This window comes from Acipenser ruthenus, chromosome 8 (genome assembly GCF_902713425.1).
Source record: "Acipenser ruthenus chromosome 8, fAciRut3.2 maternal haplotype, whole genome shotgun sequence".
In the NCBI taxonomy this organism is placed as follows: Eukaryota; Metazoa; Chordata; class Actinopteri; order Acipenseriformes; family Acipenseridae; genus Acipenser; species Acipenser ruthenus.
Window position 1 is genome coordinate 18037179 of NC_081196.1, and position 16014 is coordinate 18053192.

Below are 16014 nucleotides of genomic sequence, written 5' to 3' on the forward strand. Positions count from 1 at the left end.
ATTTACTTTTTTTTCTTTCAGTAATGCAAATCAAATCTCACGCAGTTACGGTAAGTATGTATTTTATTTAATTAAAGCGATTCTGATCACCTACACGCTTATTCCCTATGTGTTGTTTCCAGCCTAACGTCATGTGCCGATACAGTATATTCCTTGTTACAGCAGGACTGTGCATAGAGTAGACTGCCTCACGCTCTATCCTCACGTGATGCAGTTACAGTGGCGTCCAATGAGAGTGGTGCTCTGGGGCGTTTTTTTCGCTACATGTAAATTACATTTTAAATAAGTTCATGTACAGCTGGGCAGAACTGAAGATTGTTGGACTTTTTTATGTGGTAGAATTGTGGTAGAACTGAGCTTGCAGCAAACTTGATACAAAAGGCAAGTACTGGTCTCTGTAGCCTTAAAATGGATAGATCCATGTTTATTTGGAACTGTGTATGCCCAGACAATCAAATAAAAGCTACAGCTATTATTAACCATGTGATTTAGTGGTGCCCACTGACTGTACAGTAGGTATATGTTTTACTGATAAATGCTGCATATATGCATAGTCCATGCATTAAAAAAAGTACTTTTACTTGTGTTTTCAAAACTTAAAAATATGCAATAAAAATAAATACAAAAAAAAAACATTTTCTCTGTTTTAATTTGATGAATATATATATTAAATAACACATTCTCAGCACCCTGCTGCTGAACACTTCCCATGACAATACATATTATGCGAATAGATACACTGTATGCCAACCATGTTAACCTAAATGCAATGTGTACAAGTCTATGAAAACATACATTTGTTACTCTCCAGCTGCATTTCTGAAATACCAGTAGCAGCAAATTATTCCCAGTCATAACAGCATCCTGCAAAAAACTGTATAACATAATCTAAGGAAATTTGTTTTCTTGTACTGTATGACATTTTAAAATTCATTATCCAGAGTAAAAGATATGTGATTAGAAAAGTTTTCTGAAATTAATCATATATACTTTTAGGATAAAGGGACATTGGTCCGGATCCATCTGTCTTATTGAATCCTACATCCATTGTGCCCCACCCTGTGCAGGGATACTCTTCTACAGACTCTCTCTTTTTAGATTTGCTGCCCAGTAACAACAAATTACAAACAACTTCTTTACATAATAGTTTACTGCCAAAACAGTGTTCCCCTCAAATTGGTTAAACAAATTTGTATGAATTAATTTCACATTTTTTTTAAATAAATCTTATAAACAAATGTTCTTTAAATGCCAAAATGTAACAAACCATCAGCATGTGATGCAATAATATAAAACAATATATTTGTACTTAAATATAAAGTTACAAGAACAAATAATGTGAAACATTACAATTCATTCTACTAACATTCTCTATATAGAAAAATAAACAACAGATGATAACCCTTTCACCCATTTGAAACACTGCCACATTGATATTGTTATTCCAAGAAGACATTAAAAAAAGAAATATTATTTTAAGGCTTTCATATGCCTTACAAAATAAGGTGCAGTGTTTAAAGACAGGGTTGCAAATCCAAACAGATCAGCTTGACTTCTGCTTGGTCTTGTGCTTTCTGTATGCATGTTTGGAAACACGACTCTTTTTATGACGTCTCTCTCTACTTCTGTCACTGTCGTTTTCCAACTGTCCTTCGTTTTGCTCCATTTCATTTCCGTTATGCTGTAGGTTCTCCCAGATACAATAACTCGGGCCAGCTCTGATGTCCTGCACGGTGCTTTGGAACACAGGCGTGGGCACCATTGTGGCTTGCTGGGTCATTGCATTAGTGAGGTAATACTGCTGCTGAGCCATATGAGCATCAAAGGAACACTGCTGGGCTGCATAACCTGATGCCTAGAAAGAATAAAAACATAAGCATGTATCCTTTAAATAGTGTAGAAATATAACATTAGAAAAATAAGCATATTACATTTTAATACACATCTATACCAATACTGTTATGATAATTCAAGTTCATATTTTAAATAACCTTGACTAGAGGGTATTAACTCTGTTAAGAACACAGTCAGGAGGTTAACAGTGTCCAATTCAACCCCTTATTGCTAGACACTAGCAACCTTGAACAATCATATTACACTATGGACATATTGGTAAAATGAATATATTTAAACAATGGGACACAGCAATTCAATCTCACAACCATCCATGGGGTAACAAACAGGAAACAATTCTCTGTTTTAGGTTAGGGGGGGGGGGTTGAAGGAAACATTAGCATTTGTTGAAAAAATTATAAATGTGATTGTTACACTGTACTGTACCTAAACTGTGAGAAAGTGTGTTATGTCTGTTTTATGATGCACAGTACACTGAAAAATTTTGATAAGTCTTGCTGTGACTTTTATGGTATGCCAGTATTGCAATTATAAAGACGAAGGGGTAGGTTTACTAAAGTGTTGCGCCTGTCGCAATAGTTGCAAACCAGTTTTCATTTTTTGTCTTGGTCGGAAAAAGTAAAATTGTTACATCCCGGTTTTGCCATTGTATTATTATTAATTTTTTTTTTTTTTTTTTTTTTTTTTTAAGTACAACACTGTATCAGCATGCTCAGAAAGTTAATAGTAATGTATTAGGTTGTCTGTTAGTGCCATTCAAAAGTAAAACATACAATCTTACTGATTATTTGTTTAACCATTCTGATTATGTGTATACCATATGTTTAAATGGTAATAGCTGATCTATTTTTTTTTTTAATCTGACTTTTTGTACATTTAACATGTTTTCACTAGATGACAATATAAAGAAAATAGTGAGTTGTTTTGATCTGCTATAAATGCACCCGCTGTTTAATTTTTTAAATTATTATTGTGTTATTTTATATACTGATATTTTTGTTAACGGCTTCAGAGTTGCTACTGTTTTTCACTGTGGAAATCTGGTAATCATAAACTACAGTAATCCATTGTGTAATCCGCCTGTCACATACCCGCCATGATCAAGCTCTTCAGCAAAGTCGCCCACGTGCACAGCGCTAATTCAAACCGGATACAGGACACCGAAAGCCAGTGCTTACAATTGATTTTTTTTTTTTTTTTGTAAACGTATGAATTTTGCTACTGTGTAAATTACCCGACACTAATGTAAGTGTATACAACACGGTGGCAGGACAGTAGCCCTGCACATGAAGTGTTTTTTTTGTGTAAATGTATATTGTAAATAGTGTGTATTTATTGTAATTAATTCATTAAGTACCTGACGCTGCCTGGACAGCCTGCCTGCTGTGTATGATTACCAAGTGTAGAATCCATTCAGCAGATAGGTGTGTTCCAATGGGGTGTCAGGTATAAAAAGGTTCCATTTATTCTTTACCTCACGGCTGCAACACCAGAGCCAACTGGGCTAAATAGTGTGTGTGTGTGTGTGTGTGTGTGTGTCTCTCTCTCTCTCAACTGAACAGTGAGTAAGCCTGTCACTCAGCAGCGAATGCACGCACCCACAAGGTAGACGGCTACCCTGTCACAAGCATGAATACCCTGTATCTTTCTAAACAAGGGATTTAGGGGAGATCCCTGATAAAAGCTGAATCTCAAAACAATAATTGTGTGAATATAGTCATTATTACAGCTGTGTATCATGGTATTAAAAACAGGATTCATTTATCTGACTTTTAAAATATCTTCCCTTACTCTGGTCCCACCACAGTCAGATATGCAATGGACTACTGTACATGGACATTTGATCAGGATACCACAATCCAAGCCAAACTGGACAAACCTCACAAAAATAGTCAAATGTATTGTCTTTTCTCAAATTACTTTGTTTAGTGGCGACTGTGATGGAAAACCGTCACTGTTTAAAATAAACAAAAGCTTACCCGGAAGATGGCTTAAAGATTTTTTTAAAATATAATTTATTTTTGCTATTGTTATTGTTAATTAAGAATGTATTTTTGTATAAAATATACAATAGTACATATTTAGAGTGTTTATATAAAATGAGTAAAACGTTACAAGTTGGTAGAGTTGTACCGCATATATAAGCACAGTGGTTTCGTGGGGACATTTTTTGGAGGTGTCAGTATGTCTGCTCATCAGGAGCGGTGACTTATGCAGTTCAAACATCTTAACTAGCAGGATCACTTAAAGCAGTGGTTTTCAAACTTTTTAGGCCCCGCAGTCCCTTTCCAAAAAATCTAGTCTACTGCGCACCCCCATCTGAGATAGGGTCATAATATACCTATGATAAAAGAAAAAAAAAAGTATTTTCTAATTACTAGGCTTAAGTAATCATTGTTGTTAACTGAAAATAATAAAAAAAAAATGCCTACCTACCAATGGACGGGCCAGCTTTTTATCACAGATTACAGTAAAACTACACCCTGATTAGTAAACAATGCAGCCCATACACAGAGAGTATGCTATTCTGTATTTTACAATGAACCAATAGGACTTTGTTACAAAAGGCTTTAAGTGGGTGCAGTACAAAGGAATATCCACTAGAAAGTGTCCTGAGGGCATCAGGTGATTTTTAATGGTTAGGTATTCGCTTAGGGTTAGGTTTTAGGGCTGGGTTTGCTTAAGGTTAGGGTCAGGGTCAGGGTGGGTTGATTTCGTAGAGTTGACAAGCCCTGAAAGTGAAAGGTGGGAGTGCTTGGCAAATGCCCTAGAATCATCTGATACCCTCAGGACACTTTCTACCGGATATTCCTTTACGCTGCTAAGCGGGTCATTTAAAAAAGAAAAAAGCCTCGATTTGCTTGAACAGAATACATACAGGGAAGGAGGAGGGACTAGAGTTCAGCCAATTACTGTACATGGAAAACATAAAGCACATACAGCATTGCAAGATAAAGATAAAGATCGCTCCAGCTCTAGCGCAGAACGAGTGAGTGATTTCACTATCTAGGGCGGCCCAGCTGCCTGCTCAACTCCATAATACTGTTATTTAAAAAACATAAACTTAAATAAAACACTGAACATTTAAACTCCAGAAAGTAAATGTACCTAGTAAATACTACACATTTTTAAATGAAGCAACATCATACAATTACAATATTTTTATTTATTTCATTTATTTATTTATTTTTAGCCTACAGACTGAACCACGGCCCTGCTATTTAAATATGTAAATTAGCCAAGTGTGCTCTCAGCGCTCACTCACTGTCAGCAGCCGGCTGGGTGTTTATAGAGTAAACCTTGCCCAACAGAAAGGAAGCGTACACCAGTACACATGTGGTTTTATTTGAAAGAAGATTCAACACTGTTAATTGGATTGGTAAGTCGCAAAGTACTACAATGTGGTAAAAAAAAAATCTGTTGTCCACCGTTACAGGATTTGTCTCGCGTACCCCCCTCCCGAGGACAACTCGAGTACCCCTGCCTACCTGCCATTTGTATTCTGTGAAGCTGTGCTAAGAACTGTCTGTATCCCGCGCTACAGAATAAGCATTCTATTTATCTACTTAAGAACACCAATGTCCGAGTCTAACAATGGTTTCAAGCCTCCGGTTGACGTGATTGTGTGGAGAGCAGGTTGCAGGCTTTTCCACTTCACATTAGGTGATTTCTCCCCTAGTGATTTCTTCCAGAGCAATATGTAACAATCTAAAACATGAGATATTAAAAACCAGAGCAACACATCAATAGCTGCCATCTTTCAATCTACAGTACCTTGCAACATATTGTAAACATCCAGTTCACACACCATATCAACGAACCAAGGGCACTTGAAAGCATTGTGAAAACTCTGTCCCCTTGCTTCCTGGCAAGTGTGAACAGCAAGCACATTGATACAATGTTTCAAACTAAATGAACCAGACGGAGTGTGAATGCGGCGTTAATCAAAACCGTTTAGTAGTTTTACAAAGAAAATCGCTTAAATAATCTGATTCAGATCATCTGAAGGGATGTCTGGCTCATCATCCGAAGTGCGATACCGTGGGAATAACGATAATCCAGGTTTTAACGTTCAAGCAATCTTTAATTACAGCTTCACCTAACGTGGACTGCTTGTCGACCCAAGATGTACACACTTGTTGCCCTCTAGTGGTTATTCCAATAAACTACTCTATTACAAGAAGGGAGGTCAGAAATTATTATACTATTAATATGACAGGTTTCATTGTCTTTTACCATGTATAGTGACTTTAGAGCTCTGTTAAACAAACCACGCAAACACACTTCAATATTTTAGGACAAACGTGTAGCAGACAAAAAGTACTATTAACTATATATAAAGTACTACTAATATATATTTTTAAAAAAAACTAAATATGTTATAACCTGATGGTTCTGTGTTTTCTTATTGAAGTAAAATAATTAATTGTTGGCCTGAAGTAAGTAAAACATCAAAGAAACAGTAAATACTTGGACTGCAGCATAATGCATAATGTTGGGTTTGACTGTAGTACGAATACAATAAGAGGCAATAAACCTTGGCTAGCACTCCTTTATTTAATCCTCACTGGAATAAGATCTGTCAGTTAGGTGTGGCAAGGGAAGTAATTGATGTCCCAGCTGTGCTCTTTCTTTTTTTTTTTCTTTTTTTTTTTTAATTTAGTCGTTGCCAATTAGTTTTTATTATTTTCTCCCCAATTTGAAATGCCCAATTATTTTTAGGCTCAGCTCACCGCTACCACCCCTGCGTTGACTCGGGAGGGGCAAAGATGAACACACGCTGTCCTCCGAAGTTTGTGGCGTCAGCCGCCCGCTTCTTTACACTCTGCAGACTTACTGTGCAGCCGCCTCAGAGCTACAGCGTCGGAGGACAACGCAGCTCTGGGCATCTTACAGGCAAGCCCGCAGGCGCCCGGCCAGACTACAGGGGTCGCTGGTGCGCGGCGAGCCGAGGACACCCTGGCTGACCTAACCCTCCCTCGGCCAATTGAGCGCCGCCCCCTGGGAGCTCCTGTCCACAGTTGGCTGTGGAATAGCCTGGACTCGAACCGGCGACGTCCAGGCTATAGAGCGCATCCTGCACTCTAGCGAGTGCTTTTACTGGATGCGCCACTCGGGAGCCCCGCAGCTGTGCTCTTTTAGGGAACTTTCACAACTAGTTCACTTGCAAGAGATTCAAATCATGGTCCAACACATTTTTTTCAAGTTTGCTTTGGTTAATTTCACATCAGAAAAATTCAAGCGAACTTCCGTTTCTTTTAATGTGAATTCAAGTTTGCTTGTTTGAAAGCAACGCGTGCCTTATTGACCACAGCTTTTTCTACCAGAGAAAATATTTAAATATTGCAAATTCAACAAACTGCAATTTAGCTGTTATTGATGGTGATGATGATGATGATAATGATAATAATAGTAATAATAATAGTGTACGTGTGACAGTATGCTGAGATACAGATATAAACAACCTGTTTACTAATTCAGATAGATCAGTGCAAATGCAACACCAATGTCTGTACCAGTCTGTCTTGGCACAATGTTTTCCCAGCAAGTTTTTATGGCGCAATTATAATGAACCAAGATGCAATACATGTGCTAAATAATTATTCAATTGCCATTTCATATTTTTCCTATGACTTTTCGTTGCCTTGTGACAGTTTTGCTATTATGCTTAAAGAATGTGTATGCTGCAATAGCACAGGAATTTGCGTAATTTCATTGAATAGCCCCGGGTTGTAAATCAGCCCCACATTATTTTTTTAGTGATGTGCTGTTGTGTACATGTGACATTATGGTGTTCTTGTCTGGTGTGTATGTGTCACTGTACTGTGTGTGTGGGGGTTTTGACCAGCCCTGTGTTGTGTATGTGTGACAGTAGCGAGTCACTTTCCTTGGTGCTTGGTGAAGTACGCCACTTCTACAATTTGTTTCGCTGTTTGGAGTGGTTTATTTCCAAGTGAACTGGAGTACGTTTGGTTTCACATTGCAAAAAATTCAAAAGGAGCAAAGTGGCAAACGTACCGAGTCCACTTCCAAGCAAACCGAGACCACCATTTCAAGTGATCTCAGTTCACTTGGTTTGATGCGCACCCTGGTACGATTATGTGGTTCTCTGAGGTTTCATATGACTCCAAACAAACCAAAATGCACTTCAATCTGCATCAAAGGGTCAAAAGAACTAGGTGTGAAAGTGCCCTTAATCTATCATGAACACTGCAAAGTGTCAGTGTTGTCCTGGTAATAACCAAGATATTATGATATATTGTCCATTACAGTACTTTAATACTGTGAACATTTATAGGAATGGTTAAACGATTAACCACTGTCACAAAAAATATTTAAACACATTTCACAGAGCCAGATTAGCAATAATCTTGAACTGCCTTGTTAACTTTAGGAATAGGTGGTAGTGGGTCTGTGAAACCAGCCATTAGGACCCTATTTTGAAGCACTTGGGAAACAATGAATGTTTAAAACTAGTAAGAAACAACTTAGTTGCATAGAGGAGCAGTTTAATTATTGTCAATTATTATGTCAGTGTTTTGTTGTCATTTTCCTTTGCACAGGGCCCTTAAAATAACCACCCTGTTAAGTAATGAAATGACGTATAGCTGAATCGCATCTGCTATGCTAGGCACCAGTGTCACACATCCTTGGTCTATTGCAGGATCTCTTTTGAACTGAGGCTCTCCAGAATTGAGCGGATGATACTTTGTTTTTAGCAGTAATAACTTGAACGGAGATGCAATTTGCTGTCTTGTATAAATATATCACGATGCATGTAAAATGGACCACAATACACAACTAGAATACATCTACTTTACAGCCTGCCTTGCCACACTGGCATTATCAAGCAACTTCATATTATTGTACAATACAAGAGCTTGATGTTGGGTAACATACCATATGTTGCCAGTAGAAGTATTCTTGTGATAGACAAGTGTTGGCTGTGAACGGAGGAGTTGGGAACAGAGAAACCTCAGGATAACCATCATTCCTTTAAAAAATATATCACATCGAGTTAAATATACAGCACTAGAGTTCAGTCAAGCTGTGTTATGAGTGATAAATAAAAATAACTGTACATGCATTCCTTGAAGTGTCTTAAAATTGTTTTCTTTATAGGCAATTAAAATATTACTCCATGGGGCTCCCGAGTGGCTCATCCAGTAAAGGCACGCCGCGTGGAGTGCAGGATGTGCCCTATAGCCTGGACGTCGCCGGTTCGAGTCCAGGCTATTCCACAGCCGACCATGGATAGGAGCTCCTAGGGGGCGGCGCACAATTGGCCGAGCGTCACCCCGGGAGGGGGAGGGTTTAGGTCGGCCAGGGTGTCCTCGGCTCACCGCGCACCAGAGACCCCTGGAGTCTGGCCGCCTGCAGGCTTGCCTGTAAGCTGCCCGAGAGCTGCGTTGTCCTCCGACACTGTAGCTCTTGGGTGGCTGCATGGTGAGTCTGCAGTGTGAAAAAAAAAGAGTGTGGTTGGCTGACGGCACGCACTTCAGAGGACAGCATGTGTTCATCTTCACCACCCCCGAGGGGTGTGGCGAAGGCGCAGGGGTGGTAGCGGGGAGGTGAGCCTAGAATATAATTGGCCATTCCAAATTGGGAGAAAAAAATAATACAAATAATTGGCAACAACTAAATTTTTAATAAAAATAAAAAAAAATTAAATATTACTCCAGACTTCAATAGATAATTTCCTTTGGATGAGACATAAAACGAAGGTAGCAGCAGCAGGTGATGCATTGCTCGCCCCCTAGTCTCTGTAAGTCGATTTGGATAAAAAAAAGTCTGCTAAATGAAGTGAAAGCTTTGTGAATAGGACCCATTATCTAAAAGTTTGCCTAAAACCTAAAAATTCACTCAACCTCAATATGACAACTATATTGGATCACACACTAATGCCAAGGTCACTGTCTACAGTGCTTATAAAATCCTGCAATATTAGTACACAAATGGTACTGTATGATGTTTTAACAAACAGTGTGGCAATGGCATTTGTGTAGATAATACCAATATTCCAAAATTATAGAATGCATCTTTGTAGCAAATTATGCCAGTGCTAAATTTGCAGATTTGTTTTGTAAAATTAAAAACAATCTGACTAATATACATGTTCCTAAATGAGTGAATTACTTATCTGAAACCTTGAAACATTAACATTTTGTTTTCTGTAATAAGATCTATCAGTTAAAAAAGTAGAACTAGAGGATGCTTCAATAACACACTCACACATTGTCCTTAAACATTAGGCTGTATGTTTACTACAAGTACTGTAATGGGTTCACGGACAAGAGATGTGCATTAGACCCCCCTGTTTGTATTATGAAACACCCACCTACAACTGCCTTGAGGAGTTCTGCATGGGCTGTTATCTGAACCTGGATAAGAGCAACCTGCATCAGGTGTATGAGAGCTGCCTATAAAAAGAAAGAAAATAGATTTTTATTTTGTTCACATTTTATTTTTCTCATGTATCAAACAAATTGAAGTGTGAATGTTTTATTGATTTTCACCTTAAACCTAAATATCAACACCTAATCTGGAACCATTTACAGTACAGAATATAGATGCATATGCAGTTGAAGTAGTCTCCTCCCATTAGAGGGTTATTTACTGGTAAACAGTACATTTCTAAATTCCCATCTCTCCAGTAGAGGGACTTATACAGTTTGGCATAGTGGACTCCCAGGTAATACCCTTGCTGGGGAGAAAGGGCTGTATTTTTCTAGTTGCATAAGGAGGCGATTAAAGACATTTTGGATTAAGCTTTCAATTCAGAGAAACAAAATGAGTTTACTACATTCTGCCACTGGGTGACAGGTGGTTTACTAAAAACCTCATTCAAAGAAACCAAAATTACAATATGCAGGTGGTTGACTCAGCAATTTTATTTGAAATAAGGCAAGTACAATTAAATCTGTTTTTTTTTATGGAAGCCACAGTTAACTAACAACACTGGTTTTCCAATCACTTCTGCCTTTAAGCCTGAAAATTGTATCATTAGAGAAGAGCAACAATCCTTTGCAGCAGATGGGGCCCTTCCCTAATGATCCATAATAGCCTCATCAATTATCCTGTGACCCTGACACAGGTTCAGACTTGTAATTTGTATTAAAAAAAAAAGAAGAACTACAGATCTCCTTGTTCCTGCCGACCACAAGGATAATTCAGAGGATGTCAGTTGGATGGTACTAATATAAAAAAAATACACGTTCAACACATAATAACATACAAAAATAACTCACCAAATCTGTACTGGAGCTTGATTGGTCTTCCGTACAAACGGATTCCGTTCAGCAAAGCTATGGCGTAAGGCACAGCCTCTCTGTGCTTATAGCAAACAAAGCCATACGATTTCTGTTTTCCATCCTTATCTTTTGCAATGGTAACTCTGGTCAAAGGTCCAGCCTAAAAAAAAAAAAAGGCAAATGTTTACATGATCACTCCATGACAAAAAACAATTATAGGTGCAGAGGAAATTGTATTGTCACATATGCAGATAATCTATTCACTATCGCTACATTCTTTGAGCCAAACAAACTGAATTAATATGAATTAACAAACCTATACTTTTTCAGTAGAAGTTATCCAACATTATTATATAAATAACATTCAGGCATCAAAATGTCAATTCTGGAATTATTCTGAGTCGTAGCAAAGAAAGCAGACTTGGATAATGCCTCATCAGTACACTTACAACAGATCCAGCTGTCAGATGCATCAACATATAGTAGCTTTTTTATGTTTACAGGTAGCTGTTCTACAGCTTTATAGATTTAGGGATTCAGCCTGTCCAGGTTTTACATAAATTATTATTTTTTTCTTGTGTCCAGCTAAACAGCTGGAAAATGTAGTCTGCAGTAGCTGAAGCTGATAAGTCCTGTATCACTAAGACATTTCAATGTTACTGGGCTACCTCTTGCATTACATATTAATGTATTGCAGGAGTGCTAACCAATGTTTTAAATTAAATACATTTCATTACCTCTTATTAGCATTATATACATCTTTTGGTTCTTCACTAGTTTAATTTGGATTTCAAATATTGAAAATGCTATAGATGGACTTCTGTATCCTGGTATCTTTCCTGCAAATCACAGTCTGATTGCTGCTACAGTAGATTGAGTTTGAACTATAACACATGACGTGATGGGTACCAGGAAGCAGACAACTTTTCATCTGTTGCACTGTCTTTAGAATATCTGCCTAATACAAACTGAAGTATACAAGAGCCAAGAGATTTTCAACAGAAAGAGGAGGGGCCAGTGATAATACAGCATTGCTAGTGCAAGTATCAAGTTAGAAAACCTTTGTTTGCACTCCTATGCTAATGGTATCCATAACATAGCGGTATTCAAAGCTATACTGGCCAGCATATGACAAATGGCAGACTTGGATTAGTCAAACTGATAGTAGGCTGAAAGCAGGTGATCGGTTGACACGTGCTTCTGTATACAAAACTGCACAAATTACAATCATAATTAAGCCATTCTGAAGAACAGGCTATGCGGCAGATTTCCACCCCAGATTTCCCTGAAGGGAAAGAATGGACATTCATTCCTCCAGAGCAAATTAAACATGTGTCAGACACAGATAAATGCCACTTTTCTGGTAACCTTGGCTAGACCCAACATAAATTAGTTTTAAACTTGAAACCCTCATTATCTTTAAAAGGTGGCAGTTCAGGGGGCTCCCGAGTGGCGCATCCAGTAAAGGCGCTCCGCATGGAGTGCAGGATGTGCCCTATAGTCTTGACGTTGTGAGTTCGAGTCCAGGCTATTCCTTTGCCGACCGAGGATGGGAGCTTCCAGGGGGTGGCGCTCAATTGGCCGATCGCCGCCCGGGGGAGGGAGGGTTAGGTTGGCCAGGGTGTCCTCGGCTCACTGTGCACCAGTGACCCCTGTAGTCTGGCTGGGCGCCTGAAGGCCTGCCTGTAAGCTGCCCAAGAGCTGCGTTGTCCTCCGATGCTGTAGCTCGGGTGTCTGCATGGTCAGTCCACAGTGTGAAAAAAAACGGTCGGCTGACGGCACACTCTTCAGAGGACAGTGTGTGTTCGTCTTCGCCCATCCAAGTCAGCACAGGGGTGGTAGCAGTGAGCTGAGCCTAAAAATAATTGGCCATTCAAAATTGGGAGAAAATAAAAATAATTGGCAACGACTAAATTTAAAAAAAAAAGGTGGCAGTTCTAGCAGGAACATAAACAAACCCTGATGAGGTTTACCCACATTATTCTAACACACCTCAATAACATGTTTTAACATGTTTATATTAGTTGAAACTTAATTTTAAGTAACTCCTTTTCAAGATCATCATTACTTTTATAACATTTCTTTGTATGAGCACAGTCAGCATTCAATTTCTGGATACTGAACCCCAGGTTATAAAAAGGTAAGGTGGAGGGCTGGATGACAGCAGGCAGATTCACCGGGTTCAGCCTTTGACCCAGGTGGTATAAGATAGTCCCCACTGAACACCAGTCCACCACATCATAATAATTTGCCACAAATGACAGACTCTACTTTCAGAGAGTTCAAGACTGAATGGCAGGGGTGTGCAAGTCAGGCTTCAGGTGCACTTGTGTGGGGAAGCTCATCATGGCACCTGCTGGCATTATACCAGACAATAGCCCTCACATTTCAAGAACACAAGATTCATCATAATTATAAACGACTGCACTTTTATTTCCAATCCTTTACTCTTAATTGATTCAAATGACTAGTTAAACTTTAAATGCATTACTTGCTAATTGTATGACTAAGACGTGCTAAAACGACTACATATTAAAATCCATTGCAAACTGGTTTTAAGAATAAAAGTAAATAAAAAACAGCACCTTGCTGGTCTCCATAAAGACTTTAGATATGACGATATTCGGGTCTACAAATTCAAGTTAGACATGGTTAAACTGGCCTTCCTCACAGTGGACACGTTGATCTGACAGCTGGCATTCGTATTCACATCCAATAAACGCCTTTCAAACTTGCAAACAATGTTATGCACCGAACACGCATTTATGTACTTTGGTATATATACAGCAAATTAACACCGGGCACTCCATCGCATCACACACAGCAGCAATACCTGCAAAAAAAGCTCGAATAGTATCTCTTCTTTTACACTGCTATCTAAATTCCCTACAAATATGGTTCTGTCGGCCTCGTTGTGGTTATTAAACATGGCTAACATAAGTTAAATACAATATAAATAGTTTTAAACTGTTATTATAAACAATAACACTAATTACGCAGCAACAGTACTGCAATGCCTCCGCCTTCTTCAGCGTACCCTCCTACCCGTTTCCAGAGTGACAGCTCCTGCCGTAAAAATGACCAAACATTACGACATCCATATATGTGTAGTTTGCAAAAGTCAAGAGGGCGCTGTTCACAATCAAGAAGTGATTGTTTCAGCGTTTATTGTTTAAGGTTCAGTGCCATTCCCAAAAGCATATATTTATTTTATAGATTTAGATTGATGTACATGTTTTTTTTTTAAATAATTTGTTCACAAATATGATAATTATAATGGTGCTATGCCACTCTGCCTTACACTGCAGTACAGACAGACTGCAGTGCTTTACCTTATATGATGCTAAGAAGACATGAAGGACAATTGAAATAATTGAGCTGCAGTGAGCAATGAAAACAGTATTTAAGTTAATTTTTACAAGTGTTAAAAACTGTATGTACACTAGCAGAATTTGGACCATAGAAGATCAGCAGTGGCTAATGGATATAGAACAAATATTGCAATGTAAAGCATTTTTATGCGGGATTGTGCCAAAATATGCCTTATTTGGTGCAGCATTGCCAAACCTGTGCTAGATTATCATCAAAAGTGTTATATACAGATGTTGTATAGACATTTTTGTTATGGGGACAGCTTGAAAAACATGAATACAGTACATATAAAACTAGCCTTGGCTGCCCCATCACTTTTTTTTTACTGGCCTGCTGGCTAATTAGTCATAGTTTATGTCTTGTTTCCATCTCGCTATCAGACTGCATTGAAAGTGATTTGAAATCGTCATTTCTCATGTTATTTTTTTAATGGTAGCAAAATGGTATGAAGGTAGTTTGAATTGGGTTTATATTACATGTATTGCACGTTGCAACTTCATTCTCTACATCCCCAACCTACCTTTTATTTACAAACAATACCCTTGATGGCGGGGAAGTGTGTGACTTCATCAAGGTCCACCCTGCTGACCTTGCCTATAAGCACTAACATCCCACCATAGGCCAGAGCAGCAACCATGATCCAAACACTGAATTGTGTGAAAGGAATATGTTACCCAGGCATCGATCAACATGTCACAGCCTTATCATTCATGGTATTTATTTCCTTTCTCTAACATGTAAGATAAAAGAAAATTCATACACGAAAAAGCCACATTTTAGTTTCGTATTAAGGAAAATGGTATTCAACATCAGCCTGAGAGTTTTACATTTTGGCGTCAGCTAATGAGCAACAACGCCTTTAAACCAACAAAGATAACTTGATATTCATATTTGCTTGACAATCAGTGAAGCTGTTTAGCACTAAAATACATAATGACATAATGGCTCCCCCTTTTTAAGCTATCTTTATTCATTCAAAAGCAAACAGAGATTCTGCTTTCAAGTTAACGTAATGCAATTTGACCTAGCAAAACCAAACAGCATTTTATTGTCTGCTTTTCTTGTAGTTTTCTTGCTGGATGTGTGGACCTTAAACTCACCTTTCATTATTCAACAAGTACAAAATTATGAATGTGCAATTTCTTTCAAAACATGTATAGCAAATGATTATTGAAGCACGTATCAGGAGGTATTTTATTACTGTTTTCATAAGCACTTATTATTCCCGTTCATATAAACCTAGCTATATAAACCAAAGCAATTAGACAACAGACTTTACTAAATCATTATGAAAAATGAAACATGTAAATATGTAATGCTTGGAAAAATCAGAGTCTAAGTACTGCGTCTCACTCAATCATATATACACTAAAATATTATTGTGTCTGCTTACCACATTCAGCTATAATTCAGCTTCTTAGCACTCTGGTTAATCAGAAAGACAGCTTTGATAAAAGCCCCAGTTTGTTTACAACTCCCAACTCTTTACCAACGTCATGTAAGAGTGTTGCAGGGGTGGGGTGGAGGGCAAATTTAA

General features: G+C 38.2%; 1 protein-coding gene across 3 annotated transcripts; it reads right to left on the reverse strand.

The window, feature by feature from the left end:
* Positions 1-631: 631 nt before the first annotated feature.
* On the reverse strand, positions 632-14169 carry LOC117407062 (splicing regulator RBM11-like). 3 transcript variants are annotated; one of them, XR_009329339.1, is made up of 5 exons: positions 14102-14169; positions 11103-11265; positions 10193-10274; positions 8755-8848; positions 632-1855 (listed from the first exon to the last, which is right to left on the reverse strand). XR_009329339.1 is itself a non-coding variant. In XM_059028668.1 (5 exons), exons 1-5 carry the CDS (start codon positions 14041-14043, stop codon positions 1544-1546), a joined length of 756 nt encoding a protein of 251 aa, XP_058884651.1. In that variant the 5' UTR covers positions 14044-14136; the 3' UTR covers positions 632-1543. The 3 variants fall into 3 exon arrangements, 2 of the variants coding, with proteins under 2 accessions (XP_058884651.1, XP_058884652.1); XM_059028668.1 differs by having other exon boundaries at positions 13939-14136; XM_059028669.1 differs by having other exon boundaries at positions 13691-14136.
* Between the last annotated feature and the right edge of the window lie 1845 nt (positions 14170-16014).